Source organism: Aulonocara stuartgranti (genome assembly GCF_965226115.1).
Source record: "Aulonocara stuartgranti genome assembly, chromosome: 6".
NCBI lineage: Eukaryota > Metazoa > Chordata > Actinopteri > Cichliformes > Cichlidae > Aulonocara > Aulonocara stuartgranti.
The window spans coordinates 15,936,473-15,952,761 of NC_138944.1; the positions used below are offsets into that span (position 1 = coordinate 15,936,473).

Consider the following 16,289-nt stretch of genomic DNA (forward strand, 5'->3'; position numbering starts at 1 on the left):
ATTCCCAAAATGCAAGCAATTCTGTTGCTCAAACTTGTCTATTGTAGGTTTTATTCATTTTTAAATTATTGAACATTATTCATTTAAATTACACTACACTCCTTCTCTGTCCTTGTTTGTTAACTTGGACACAAATAAAAGATCAGAAAAATCCTGAACTTAATGAGGATGAGTGATAAATGAAATGAAAATCACAAATGTTAACGAGCAGTAAACCTTGTCACATCTTGTAGTCAGGCAAAAATGCCTGCCTGGCCTAACAGGTCTGCAGAGCATTTCTTGAAAAGTGAAAGTGTTTTCTGAATTTAAGAAAATCAAGCTATTCGGGGCTTTTTTTGTTTGTTTTTCTTTTTACTTTATACTGCTGCTTGTTTTAGATTAACAAAGGTTTAGCAGCAAAGGCTCTTCTTAGAAACGGACAATTTGGGTTTTGTCCTGTGACATTATAACAATTTATATTGTAATCTTGCAGCCTTGGTCACTGAGCACCAAAGACAAAACCTTTTATCCTTTTTGTTTTTGCTCTTTAAGTCTGACTCCTCAAAGTTTATGACAAGTTGGCAGCTTGAAAATAATTTTTGGCAGTCCTGCAGTCAGGCCGTTGTTATATAGATGTCTTGTCATTGCTTGTGTTTATGGGGCAACACACATTATAATGGTGCTTTGTACCCAAGAACAAAATGTCAGTATAATCTCAGTACTAACAATAGTAAACAGCACATCATCTATACAAACTCTAAAGAAACACAGAAGAGATTTTTCCCACCACAGCAGCAAGATGTGCATGATGAAATCTCCTTTATGGTTTAGTTTATTATCCTCTAATATAATTATCTCATTCTGAACCCAAACCTTGGCCCTAAAGCCAAATTCCAACCCTCTGAAGCTCTCAGAAAAAAAGCACAAAGTCATAGTCAAAACTTATCCACTTTCTCAAAATCCTTCCTCCCAAGATCTAAAACCAAAACCAGTCTTTACAAAGGTAGTCGTACATGTGCACACACATTGACACACACAGTAGCATAGCAATCGTACTGCATGTGCCTCAGTGGACACTGGTATTCAAGAGTAATTTCTCTCTTTGAGAGCTCACAGAATAAGTAGTTGTAACAAGTTAGATACACTGTGTGTCCCGACGCTACAGGCAGACACACTTGTTTCCATGGCTAATTACTTGTTTGTATAGCGCTCGTTTCTTGTGCACCTCGACTCTCCCCGTTGTGTTCATCACATCTTTTCATAAGCCTGCAATTGTTCCTCTCACTCCAAACTCCTCTCCCTCTGGTTCAGGAGTGCTACTACATGAATAGGGGAGAGCGATTGGACTACATGTAACAGCCTCAGCTAGCACTGAACCCGAACCACCTCCCCCTTCTCTTCTCCCTCTGCCGAGCCACAAACCACACCCCTAACTCCAACAGTAGCTTTATTTGTTTATTTATTTGTAAGAGACCCTGCACAAAAGCCAGCCAGAGAATTGACACATTTTACCAGATTTGATTAGCGTTTGCAGTTTCTTGGCAGGTAATATTTATCTGGTCACTTATTGCTATAGCAAGTGTAACCCACAATCAGACTTGCAGCTCAAAGGGCAACAGTGTGTGAAAGGGAAACATAGTTTTTCTTTATGGAAGAGAATCTAAACATGTTGTACTGCACTTTTGTGAGAGAGGCTCTGCTTTTTTGAAAACAAAACACAAAGTCTCAGTGGGCAGCGCTGACTTATTGTCTGCCTTTCAAAACCCGCCTGTAACCATAGCAACTGTAAATGTTAGGTTTCTAGCCATGAGACAGTTGTAGTAGGATTAACTGACAGCGTGTGTGCACAGGACATTTTTTAGCCTAAGGGCATTATTTATATAATAATTTTTGTGAAGTTGTCCATTTTTCCTCTGAGTACTATGACGAGCTGATGCAGCTAAAGGCATTTTTCCTGTCCAAGCAATCTTTGAGATGTCAGTCACAAACAAGTGGACCTTTTACCATTCTTTAGATTTGCCAGTCTGCAGCACAGACCTCTAAACCATAAAGCAAGAAGAGAAAAATCCCAAGATGATGCATTTTAATATGTTGAGCTAATGAAAGTGTATTTAAGGTGACCATGGCTTAGGCAGTAGAATAGATTTATCGGTAATTGGAGGGGTGGTGTACTTTTTTTTTATCAATGGGTCCTTTAGTCTGCATGTCAAACGCACCTCAAAATTGCTCATCATTTATCATCTGCGTGTGTGTTTGGGGGGTATTTTGTAGCATCATATGAAGAGCTTTGTGAATGAGTAGAGCACTTTTAGTGGTCAATAAGATGAGTAATGTGCCATACAAAATCCAGTCATTTTATCCTCTATACAGTGACTTCAAAGCACCTTAAGGTGCTTCTGTGAAGATGAAAAACCAAAGACGAGGAAAGCGAGAAAATTGTTCCACCCTTAAGTGGAACAAGGACAAGACTTTAATTCAAAAAGCTTTCATGCAATCAGGCATCATTATGACAAAACTAAACGAGTGAAAAAATTAATCAGGCAAGCTTTTATTTTTGATCTGGGAAAGGCAAATGAAAAATAGATTAATATCACCTGCTTTATTTATGTAACTATGCACCTAATTGATGTAAATATTGATTCCAGCTTGCACCAGATGATGCCTGGAAGTGCCCCCACTGTAAGCAGCTTCAACAGGGTATGGTGAAGATGAGCCTGTGGACTCTGCCAGACATACTGATCCTCCATCTCAAGCGCTTCCGTCAGGTAGGCCAGCTTCAAAGTGGTCTCAAGTGAAGACTTTCATCTTGATCATTACATTACTACTACAGTCATCAAAATAATTTATTTAAAAGATGTCTATGGTAGTAACAAACACCTGAGGAACTATTATCTGACTCTACACAGACAATTTGACAATTTATAGAGGAGCCAGATACAGTATTCAAGAAATATGAATACACGCCTTTGAAATGACTAAAATTAACGTGATTTCAAATAGCATCAACTTACAATAATAACTTTAAGATTATTTTGTAAAATGAACTGAAATAATTATTCAAACGTTTACTGTGTTTAGTCTCATTTAAAACACATTATACAGACTACATTTAACACAACAGTGCAAAAAAACTGAAGCTAAACACAACAACAAGTCTGTTGAATGCTGCAGGAAAAGAGTATACGTGCAATTTCCAATTAACAACTAGTTATATGAACAGTCTTTTAAATAAACTGCAGTTGTCTAAAGGATTTGCTTTAACAAGAAAGCAGTTTGTGAGAACTCATCAGGATAAGAAAAGATCATTTTTATGGCTCAGTTAAGCCAAATTTCTTTCCTGAAATACTAAATGAAAAGATGAGTTTGAGTGTAAAGAAATGTAGCCTTTAATGATTTCAAAAGCACTGCAGGAAACAAGAAAGGGAAGCCAGATGAATACTGTGAAAAGGGCCATTTGTGAACAGTCATTGAAAAAGACAACCTCTCTGTCAAAGAGCAGCTCAGTATAAAAATGAGTAAAAATGAAATTGTTTCTCTGTGGATGATGGGTATGTGAAAACATGTTTGTGATAAAATACTTGCCATAACAACTACAAATTACGAATTAATAAACTCATTATTGACGGGAACTGGAAAACTGGAAAAGCTCATCCACGCCTTTGTGACCTCAAGGCTGGATTACTGCAACTCACTTTATTTTGGTCTTCATTCTGCCCTCCTTCATAGACTGCAGACAGTCCAAAATGCTGCGGCATACATTCTGACCAGAACTGGGAAGTTTGCCTGTATCACTCCTGTTCTAGCTGACCTGCATTGGCTACCCATAAAATACCGCATCCAATTTAAAATACTGCTGCTCACGTTTAAAATTACCAACAACACAGCACCAAGCTACCTTAAGGAACTCCTTAAATCGTATGTTCCTGCCAGAGCATTAAGATCATCTACTCAGTTACTCTTGGTGCAGCCTAGATCTCGGCTGAAGTCTAGAGGTGCCCGGGCGTTTGCCCTGGCTGCACCAGAGTTGTGGAATAACCTTCCGATTGTGATCCGGGCGTCCGATTCCATCCAATCTTTTAAATCACGGTTAAAAACCTATTTGTTTAATCTTGCCTTTCCTCCTTGTTAATGCTTGCTCTTGACTTTTAGACTTACTCTATTTTTCCTTATACAGATTTTTATGGCTTGTGCTTTTATTATGTTTTTATTTTGATATGCATTTCATATTACCCCTGTGTATTAGTGGCATTGACCTGTGAGTATATTTGATACTTTGCTAAGGCCTTATAATACTCGTGTTACTTCTCTGTCTCTTATCTTAAGCACTTCGGTATACCACTGGTTTTTAAATGTGCTCTATAAATAAAGTTTGTTGTTGTTGTTATTGTGCTTACAGTTTCTCTTGATGGCCCAGTGTTGGATTGGATATTAGAGAGAATAAAACTGGCCTTTTATGGACTGATTTTTGCAAGAGTATAAAAGTCCCAGAAAATCCTTTGTGCCTGACCATCTTCAGGGGACTTTTTGTTGTTGTTGTTGTTGTTGTTAAGCCACTTAACAGTGACCTGTGTGTCATTCAAGCATGAAAAGGCACTTAACTCAAGGCATAAACCATTTTTGTGTCTACACATAGCAGACAATTTAGCAAAGAACCAATTTTATAATAATAATAATAATAATAATGGATTGGATTTATATAGCGCTTTTCAAGGCACCCAAAGCGCTTTACAATGCCACTATTCATTCACACACTGGTGGAGGCAGCTACAGTTGTAGCTACAGCTGCCCTGGGGCAGACTGACAGAAGCGAGGCTGCCATTTCGCGCCATCGGCCCCTCTGGCCAACACCAGTAGGCGGTAGGGTAAAGTGTCTTGCCCAAGGACACAACGACCAGGACAGAAAGCCCGGGGATCGAACCAGCGACCTTCCGGTTACAGATACGCTTCCCAACCCCCTGAGCCACGGTTATGTCATATCTTTAAGCACTTTGTTACTACCAGCCTGCCACAAACAACCACAATTTGTTTCTTTTGCTTTAATTTAATCTATGAAAAATGCAAAAGATAACAAAGTTTGACAGGGTGTTTTTGCACCAAAGTCATTCCTAAAGAGCTGTTAGCTGAAAACTTAAAGAATATCTCATCATGATCTGCAGGAAACTGGACAAGCGGAAGGAAAAAAAAAGACAAAAGTGGCCTAAAAGACAAAAGTGGCCTTAGTGCCCCCCCAAAAAAAGCTATCAGTAAGTCATGAAAGTCAAGTCCTTAAAAAAAAAAGGATGGATGCAGTGATGCATCTAACCCTTCTGTTGATCCAGCTAATGTTCGTCGAAGCATAATCAAAAATGGTCTCAGTCAAAGAGGAAAGGGAAACAGGGAGAAATGGGCTGAGGTATGGATTGAAAATCAGTGGCAACGGGTCTTTTATGCTTGAATGATTTATAGGTCAGTGCTAAGTGGCTTAAAACACAAACCAAAAGGCAAGGACTGGAATGAAAATGAGAGAAAAAGCAGTCAATACCCAAATAGAAACTGAAAGATCCCCCACAGCCTGAAAAAACTATACACAGTAAGTTTCTTTCCATCCCCCTTTCCTCTTTAGTGAGATAGGCAAGCGCCATGTCACAATCATTGAAGCATGCCTCGTAGCCTGCTTCTTTAAAACCAACACCCCACCTTTCTCTGGCCTTCATGCATTATTCCAAACACGTATTATCATTATCGGTCTAAATCCCCCACACCCCATTACCTTGCCACCGTGAAGTTCTTTAATATCCTGGGAGATCCCAGTCTGGAAAGTTAAAAAGGATTCAAACCTATGCATTCTCTTCCTCAACTAAACTTTGTTTAGAGCCATGGCAACAACAAAAAAGATAAAAAGTGGTGTTTTTATGAATTCTGACTGTTTACTGAAAGGAAGAACATGAAAGAAGGCAAGTGAAAACAACTATGATGAAAGCCAATGTGCCACACAAATTAATTGCTGGTACTTTCTAACCACTCTTTATGAAACATTCTGATGTTGTACATCAATGCAGGAAAAAAAACAAATGAAAACTGAAAGAGGACATGCAAAGGGTTGGTGTTACAGAAGGTGTGGGGTAAGATGGAGGCAGATGACACATAAAGGGAGTGAAATAAAGAAGAATTAGTGATCAGCCACAGACTTTTTCAGCCTCAGATATACAGATATATGCTTTTAGGATGGCTCATTCCCAGAGGCCTGCCGTGGTTAGAATCTTTCTCACTGTGTACGCCAGGCCATATTTTTCCCCACACCTGGTATAATCAGATAGATCACTGCTTTCTCCTTTTTGCTGTCTGGTGGAGTCTCTTATTATTATGTTTTTTCCCATCTGTTCGCATGGTAGCTTCCCAGTACTCATCCCCGTACTGCAATTTCATAGTAATTCAGCACAGGCTTTAGAGTGTGTAGGTCATTTCCCTAGCTGAGATCATTGGGTATGCACACCAGTTTCAGTTGTACTGAATCTCCTGCCATGACCGGGTTAAAATAAACCATGCCTTTTTGCTATAACTGACCCATCACTAGTGTTTTTTTGCTCAGGGACTACAGATAGAAATTAGGTTTCGACTTCGTTTGTGCGTCTCCCTGTAATTAAACATTTGAAAAACCCTTGACACGAACCCTTGCTGCTTTCACAGGAGACTCATTAGTATCCCTTCATATGCCTGGTTCTTCTTGTTCCTTGTTTCAAAAGTGAACCCTGCCCTTTTCTTTAGATGTTTGCTTCTCTGAGTTTTAATGAACACATTGTAAGTTGTCAGTATTTTGTTGCAGCAGCTATGTTTGCTATGCCTAACACTGTAAGGTCATAACATGCGACTTTTTATTCGTAATTGGTTCACGGTAATCTTTTTAGTAACATAGTAATACTACTATACTTAAGCTTGGATATGTTACCAGCGTGCATAACAATTAAACTTTTGCCACATTAGGAAAGCACCTTGTTTTCCAGCACAGCTAACAAACAATATCCTGTGATCTGAAAAGGCTCCCTGTGTTTTGGAGAAACTTGACCAAACTGGTTTGTGTTAACAAAATGGTAGCATTTGTTAACCTTTACTTAACTAATCTGGTCTCATTTAAGCCATCACTTTGTTTTTTTCAATGGCCCTGACCAGGACAAGTTTAAGTCACAATGACACAACTAATGGTTTTAGGAAACTTCAAATTTAATAAACAAACAATCTTTTAACAGAGAGTTTACAATAGTTCGTCAACTTTCACTTACATTTGCAAACACATGCCAAGCTGATGGGAGCTTAAAAACAAAAAAACATTGTTGCCACATTTAATAACATATCCTAACACACAGAAATGACTGATAAATCAATTTTATAATGATTATTTTTTTCTCCAGAAGCCAAATTAATTTTCCCTATGGGCCATATACTGAGTATAGCATTAATGCCAAAAAACATGAACATCCCTGAAGATCCTTTTGCTCCATATGTGCCAATATGCTCCTGAGACCCAGCCTATTCATTTATGTCCTCCGTGGATAGAATAGATGTAAGAAGTTATGTAGTGATGGGATTTTTCTTTTCACTTAATCTGTACAATTGCTCCGCACACTCCCCGGAGTGTAGTGCTGTAATATTTTACATTAGTGCTTAATACCGCCTTGCTGAACATAATAAATTCCTCACAGTCATTACGAGTCTTACCTGGAACTGTCGAATGTTGAGAAACTGGGACTGCTGTGGGGGGCTGCACCAATAAGCTGGACTCATTTATGCTCAATATTAATCTTATAAACTGCTGCTGATGAGAGCAGATGTTACAATTAGGCAATGAAAATGTAAGAGGTATAGTTAAAAACACCAATATTTTAAGACAATTTATCAATTTAATCAATTTTCTCAAAAACAACTGTGAGCAAAATGTGCATGTTTTTGCTAAATTTCAAATACCCTAAACTTTATTTTACTTTATAGAATATATTGTACTGCCATCTTACTTGTAGTTTCATGTATTCATGTGACGTTTTTCAGTTCTTTCTTCTTGTTCAGTGAAAGAGATCTAGTCTGTTTTTGGCCTGAACAAGTGCTTTAAAGCTGAGGTAGGACAGTCACATCAACAGCAAACGCAGCATCAGCTTTCCATTATGCATCTGACAGTTCTGGATGTCCTTTGCCTTTTGTCTCACAAAATTATTGAATTTTTGCTGTCAGGCTGCACACTGTTTTTAGCACTTTGCTCAGGTTGAACCCCCTGACAGATGTGTGATATATATTCCCCAATAAACTCTTTTAGTTATGACATTAGCAACATGGTTAATTATTTTGCTCTGACTTACACAGCACCTCTTAGTGTATAATACAATGCCAAAATACCAATTTTAGTTGTGGGTTAATTTCACTCACTTTATCCTTCGTCCACTTCAAAAGTCCAACATTTTTCCATGTCAGATTTGGACAAACATCAGTTCTAACACCTGTCAGTGTGTCCCATTTTCTATCAAAGCATGCACTTGCCTCCATGAACAAATCACTTCCTATTGTGCTGCTCAATTTCAAACTCTTTTGTTATTCCACGTACAAAGGGAAGTAGTATATGTGGGCTGTGTCGCAGGCACCACAGCTCTTGTCCAGAGCCAAGGACAAAAAGTCAGACTTCAGGCTTTTACACTTTGCTTGGAAAGAAAGAAGCAGAAAGAGGGAAGGCCCCATGAGTTAAGCCCTGCTGATCACCTCACATGAGACCCTTTCTTCAAAAACTCTAGTATCAGATCCTGATTTTGGAGTTCCTGACTGACACACCTTTTCTCTCTGCATTAGAATTCAGTCAGTCAGTCTGCCAAAATCTGTACCAAGCACCGGCTTAGCATCAGAGACCAGAGCCAGTAATATGCACAGCACAATTTCTAAGGTTGGGGGGTTATGCAGGGCCTTCCATCATGATAAGGATTCAATCTCAGTAGGAAAGCTTCTATACTAAAAAGTGATTTGAATAAAAAATCCATACTGAATCACAAGCATGTAAGAGAAAACTGCTGGGCACTTCTTTTACTGACCTAAAACTTTTGTTTTCTGATTCTGGTTACTTCTAAAGAGCCTCTGGAATAAAACTGACAGTAAGTAAAAGCAGAATTCATTTATGTTTCTTTGACATATGCAAATAGTTTGTCTTTATTTATTTGCCGTTTAATTCATTTGGCAGCTATATGCTAGTTTTACTTTTGAATCTTTTTGTAGATGTTCAGATTCCTAACAGAGTAATATTTGCCTGCATATTCACTTGTTGATTCCAATTGTTTGCTCACGAGCTGTTCTGTTTTTAACTTTGTCTTCAGCCACTGCTCAGTGAGATCAGGTGACAGACCTGGTCATTAAAAGTACTGACTTTACTTTCAAAAATCTCCTGACCAGCTTTCGCTGTATGTTTTGGTCAATTCATTTTCATTCAGATTAATTTATATAGGCGCAAATCACAACAACTGTTACCTCAAGGTGCTTTATATTGTAAGGTAAAGACTCTAAAATAACAGAGAAACAAAAATATTTATGTTTTCAATTTTTTAAATAAATTACATACCCAAAGCTGAAATATCTTAAAATTGTGTTCAGACTCACATTCTTTCTGTCAGGCTCGCATGTGTTAGTTGTTATGTTGAGAAATTTTATTACTGCACCACTCAGAACAGTCAATACTTATTGTAAAGCTACTCAAGCATTTTCTTGCTTGAATGCTTTTCATCACTCTCATGTTGAAAGGTGATTGTTGAGCCATTGTACTGGGTACACTGGTGTATGCCCTGTGAACTTCATACTGCTTGCCGCAGGTGCCCTCAAATCACTTTCTAGACACAACACATATTTAAGGAAATGACCATTTTGTTTTCCATTGTAACTATAATCAACATAATACTTTGTAAATCAATCAGTCATACATTTCTATAGATAGAGTCCCTGCTGTTCCTGTCACAGCAAAAGAGTGGATATAGAATCAGTCAAGCCTTTGCCATTAGGCAAAAATAGTAATTGGCACATTACTATTGAGAATTGCAAAAGAAAAAAAAGTATTTCCAAGTATTTAAAGTACAAAAATGTACAAACATAATGGTGTGTATGGACTGTATGTATGAATAATGATTTTTGAAACAGGTTGGAGAGCGAAGGAACAAGCTGTCAACACTCGTGCGTTTCCCTCTAACTGGTCTGGACATGGCACCGCATGTAGTGAAGCGAAGCCAGAGCATGAAGAACCTGAATATGGGGCCATCACCACCTTCCTGGAAACAGCACTCAGGCCAACCACACCAAGCTGCTGACATGATGCTTCCTCATGAATTCCTGTATGATCTTTATGCTGTGTGTAACCATCACGGAGGAATGCATGGAGGACATTATACTGGTATGTAACAATGACGTCTTCTTATTGCTTTTCATACACACTCTTCTGTCATGCAGTTGGCACATCCACACAAATGAAGTTACTGCATAATATGGATATATACAAAGTGTGTGTGTGTGTGTGTGTGTGTGTGTGTGTGTGTGTGTGTGTGTGTGTGTGTGTGTGTGTGTGTGTGTGTGTGTACATGTTTAGGTATCTTTGTGAGGACAGAAAATTGGCATGCCACTATACTTGTGGGGACCAACAGTCACTTAGAGGGACAAAATGCTCATTCCCACGAGTTTGAAGGAATTTTTGAGGCTCCAAATGTCTAGGGAAAGCATTATGTCAATTAGATGTTCTCACTAAGATATGAAAATTAGTCTGTGTGTGTGTGTGTGTGTGTGTGTGTGTGTGGGTGTGTGTGTGTGTGTGTGTGTGTGTGTGTGTGTGTGTATTACAACAGGGACCAGATTTAGCTAGAATGCTAACTCCACAAGGAAGACCATTTTCACTTCAAATGACAGTTCAGATCTCTCAATGACAAATAACATGCAACACTGAGTTATCCCGTCTTCTTTGGCAGATGTTTTTGACCAATCAGTTTTGAGAAAGTCTATGCCCATCTGTCATACTCAATACCTCAGCAAAGTAAACTGCTCTGTGCTGCTTAGTGTTTTAATTTTAAATGAAATGTTTCGATACAACCCTCCAGCAGTCTGGGTCTCTACTATCCTCAGCTCAGTGAACTGTGGTTCATCCCAATAGTCCTGTGCACAGTAATTGCAAGTAGCTAAGTGAGTCCCTAAATGTGGGATGGATTTCCAATTTCAGGTACTGTCCAGGCTGCCATTTAGACTGTTAGTATGTGGAGGATTTTCAAACTACGTGTGTCTGATAAGAATGATGTTATTTTACTAATGGGTGGCTCCCCATTAGTAAAATAACATGTACAGTCTATGTCTAGTTTATGTACAGTCGGGGGAAAAATAATTCCTTAATTCCCCTGCTGAATTTGTAAGTTTGCTCACTGACAACAAAAATAAAGTCTTCAATGTTTCATTTTAACTGGAGACTGAAAACCATCAAAAGAAGAAAAAAAACACAATGTACATTGCACAAGCACCTAAATTGATTTGCATGCCATTGATTTAAATGTGCATTTAATCCCCAAGCAAACCATGACTTAGTACTTGATGGAGAAACCCCTGTTATCAAACTCAGCGATAAGACATTTCCTGTAGATGGTCACCAGGTTTGCAGAATTGTCCAAATCCTTTAGGTTTCTTGGCTGCTGCTTTGCAACTCGAAGCTTCAGCTCACTTCATAGATTTTCTACAGGACTGAGGTCTGGCTAGGCATCTACATGACCCTGATATGCTTCTTTGTTACCTGGGCATTATTTTTTGGGTCATTATTAGGCCGTGGACAGGTCTTCCAGCATATCTTCAGTTTTCTGGTTGAGGAAAGGAGGTTGTGCAAGATTTTACGGTATAAAGCCCCACCCATTGGCTTCTCAATGCAGTGAAGTTGTCCTGTATCCTTAGCAGGACAGCTTTTTAGTTATTTATTTTTAATCTTTATTTTCATTAAAAATGTAAATAACATGCACAATTTCTTTCTGTGAAGGTTCTCAGTCATCCTGGTCATCGTAGTCAAAGGAGCTTGCAAAGAAAAGCGTCTGGACTTCTTTAAGTTGCTTGAAGACGTTTCACCTCTCATCCAAGAAGCTTCTTCAGTTCTAAGGTCAAATGGTGGGGAGTCCCAGATTTAAACCTAGTGGGAGAATCCATAGAAGAGCCACCTCCACAGGACAAGACTCAGCAGTCCATCTGCATCTTAGGGACAAAGGACACTCTTTCGAGGATGCCAATGTTCACATTTTGGACAGAGAGGACAGATGGTTTGAAAGAGGAGTGAAAGAAGCCATCTATGTCCACTGTGAGCGACCATCTTTGAACAGAGGCGGTGGTTTATAACACCAACTGTCTGTCATCTATAATCCAGTTTTGAGATCCCTCCCCAGACACCTTAACGCCCACTCACATCCTGGGCCATCTGACCTCAGGAAATCGCATGATAAGGTGGGGCCAGGTTTCACAATGAGCTCACCCGAAACCCTGGCTGATTGGGACCCACACCCAGTTTCACACCTTGGCTCATGTGATTAGAGGATCATCAGGGGGTCCTTTTGTCCCTCTGTGGGGGGATACTCCCACTAGGTTTAAATCTGGGACTCTCCACCATTTGACCTTAGAACTGAAGAAGCTTCTCGGATGAGAGGTGAAACGTCTTCAAGCAACTTAAAGAAGTCCAGACGCCTTTCTTTGCAAGCTCCTTGGACCATGCACAATTTCATTACAATCAATACAAAACATTACATACGCACCATTCAATATGGCGGACTCTGCAATAAATCAAATTTACATTTGAAATACAAGAATAAAATTGAAGACTCGTACCTAATTTGCAGAAATAGAAGTGACAACTGGAGATTAGGAGAAAGCAGGTCTTCGCCATGGCAGCTACCACTTTACATTTGCATCCATAAAATCATCTTTTACCTGAGAGCCCAACAGTGTAATGCACAATTGTGTTATGCACAATAACACAATCTGTGGTGGTGTCCCTCATTTAACTAAGAAAAATAAATAAAATTGATCTGATTTTACTGGAATGAAAAAAAATAACAGCATCTTTAAACACATTTTTAAAATAAATCAAAATAGCACCTGAACAACAAGAAACTGTAGCTGGAGAGCAGCTCCAAGTGTCCAGGAATGGTCCTTGATGTATTCTGTCTTGCTGCTTTAACAAGCTGAGAAACATACACTATCAACAGTCTCTGCAGTGGAGGAAAGTACAACTCACATTTAAATGTGAAGCTATTCTATGTACACTGTATTTACAGGCAGCAAAGAGATTATGTGCTATGGACCTCCCAAGGCATTTTAGGGGAAAAATGAGTTAATCTCCATATTGCATGCAATTTTCTGATAACAATTATGCGAGAAAAACATTATTTACCGTTGTTGTCTGTTTTTTATTCCAGCTTACTGTAGGAATTCAGTGGATGGTCAGTGGTATAGCTACGACGACAGCAGCGTAGACCTGGTGCAAGATGAGGAAGTGTGCACAAGGGGTGCTTACATCCTTTTCTACCAGAGGCGAAACACCATTCCCCCATGGTCAGCCAGCAGCTCCATCAGAGGTATGTTGTGAAATAACAAGCAAACCAGACAACTGAGAGCATATAAGAGCTTGTGATTGTTTTTCAATGGTCCTAAAAATGGTAAATAGTCAATTAATGTCTGTACTTTCAACATACGTACCTTAGGCAGGAGTGGTTTTCAAGGACGCAAATATATCTGTTTTGTCTGCTGCACTGTGCTCCGCAAAACGCACACACGTCTGACACCTTATCTTAGGGCTGTGTTCGATATAACGATATACATCGGATGACGATATAAAAACGTCTATCGTTTCATTTTACGCTATCGTTTGTTTTGTGGTGTCGTAAAATAAACTGTTTACGGCAATATTTTTTCATCGTTTTGATGGTCACTGTAGTGGCTATATTAATTTCTTAAATTCTCTCTTTCTCTTATATTTAATATAACCACACTACGGACGGACAAGCGCCTGTTTTTACGTGTTGCCGTTAGCAACAATGACGGTAAAACTATCACGTGGCTCCGCTGTCCGCTTGTTTGTTTTCCATTGAAACCTTTCACAATAAAGCTCAAGATCCCTTGACTTTTCAAAGTAAACTGAATCACGTGAAAGAGTATGAGTATCCGTAAGAGTTTACGGAGGAGAAGCAAAAAAAGAGCCGTCATGTGCTAAAAAATAAACTTTAGACTTAAACTTTGAAAGAAAATGGTGGCCGTTACAACTTATGTCTAAAAATGTATAGTTTCATGCATCGGTTAAAACACTCGAATCCAGGTAAAAGACGACCAGCTGGAAAAACTAAACGCAAGTTGAGTTGCCCGAGATTCACAGAATTCACAGAAAATGTTACATTTTTGTGATTTATATCGTTGTCAGGACGATAAATGTCTTATATATGGTATTTTTGTCATATCGCACAGCCCTACCTTATCTGATATATCTGAGCGTATCTGGTGAGACAGTTTGACAAAGATTCTTTTACACATACACCATGCACCATGTAGACAACACAAACTAATACATCCTGTTCTTGCTGAATGTGTACATTGAGTATGTGCAAAATATTTGCACAGCAAAAGTTTATTTACATTTAAATGGACTTTTTACGAGAGCAAGACTCCATAAATGGTGGGGCGGGGCACATTTACTGCTATAGGAATAATTCAGAATAACAATGATTTTGCTGGACCGCAAATAAATCATTAACCACAAGCAACTTGTAAGAAACACAGTAAGATAATTGCACCTTGCTCTCTGTAGTCTCAAGCATGCATCCTACAATAAAGTACAACTGTAATCTCTAATTAATCAAAAGTGAGACATAAGTGATCCCTCTTCTTCCTCTTTCACAGTAAGAGAGGAAAAAATGTAATAAAAGTTGGTGTTTTAATCGGATATTTATATAATACAGCGCCGAACGTTTCAAGTGGAAGTTGACTTGAAGAAATCCGCTGCCAATCCCATGACTATAAATGATGCAAAAAGATGTTTTTTTCCTAATACATACCACCTATCCCTGCGCTCCTGCCTCTCTGACTTGCATCTTGTGAGCTGCTATGATACTGAGGTCTTTCAACCTTTGAAGTAAGAGCCAAACATGCTGGTACAAACAGAGAAGACCGTACTGTCAAGAACCTGCTTTGATTCACAGAAAGCCACGGGTCTGTCAGATCTGCTCATTTAGCTCCGCATGAAATGCTGAATGTGTAGCAAAGTCCTCTGTCAGACTGCAAAAAAGAAAAGAAAGCGAGAACTCATCCAAAATATTGTAAAGTCAGTTGTTTGACTCTTTTTTCTTTTTTTAAACTGGAAATTATTAATTATTAAACTGAGATGAATGAACCGCATTTCACTGGTAAGAGTATGTTAAGAGCTAAAAGTCAGATTTAATAGTAGTAATAATTTTGTGCAGCTAACTTTGAAACCTTTTGCCATAGCAGCTCACTGAAGGCCATACACTTACTACAAATGTCAGAATGCCTGAAATCATTATAATACCAACCTTTATCTTTACGTAATCTCCTCTCCTATAGAGATTGACAGACCACGTGACTTTCGCGCATTGCATGCCGTGGCAAAACAATCCAAGTACCGCATCAAATGCAAGCATTTGCAGCACCGCAAAACGTTCATTCTTCGGTTCCAATAAATTCTTGCTTTTTCTTTGCCCCCCAAAAAGGTTCTGTACAAAACGAAGGAGAACAATGCCGGTCCGTACAAAGACAGACTTGATGAAAAGTCAAAGAAAAGATACGAGGAAAAAAATCAAAGGAGTGAAAGGTTTACTTAGGGTAAACCCTTACGAGCACACAGAGGGACAAAATACGTTAGCGTGCTGCCCAACTTTCACCACGCTCATATTTATAATTACACGCTTCTTGGAGTGAGTGCATACACTCATGAAGTTTAGTAACTTCAGGTCACTGCAACAAGCCCAGGTACAGTTTACCGACGGATGGGTGCAGGACCTTGAAATGCACCGTGTAGAACTAAAGACCATTGTACATATCATAAGTTTACCAGTCTCACAAATCGTCTTCATAAATACACATTCGTTAACCGTTTATTAATAGGACCTTTGAGCTCAAGGGTAATTAATTAGTAGTGGAAATAATTTCTGGCAGCATTACAGAAATGTAGCAGTGACAATAATATTGTATGCTGTAATCGTACTGGGCAATTAGTGATACAAAACAACTGTTTTACCCTGTGAATAAAAGTATATGTTTTTGTCAATGTACCATAATAACAGAAGCGAAACGCAATATTGTGTCAG

At 38.8% G+C, this 16,289-nt stretch overlaps 1 protein-coding gene across 1 annotated transcript in view; it reads left to right on the top strand.

The window, feature by feature from the left end:
- The window catches only part of usp43a (ubiquitin specific peptidase 43a), a 127,772-nt gene that overhangs the window by 101,373 nt on the left and 10,110 nt on the right, over window positions 1-16,289 (top strand). The window contains exons 12-14 of the mRNA XM_082535880.1: window positions 2,625-2,744; window positions 10,111-10,360; window positions 13,392-13,550. Of these exons, the coding sequence (XP_082392006.1) occupies window positions 2,625-2,744; window positions 10,111-10,360; window positions 13,392-13,550 (529 nt within the window). The remainder of the gene's footprint in view (window positions 1-2,624; window positions 2,745-10,110; window positions 10,361-13,391; window positions 13,551-16,289) is intronic.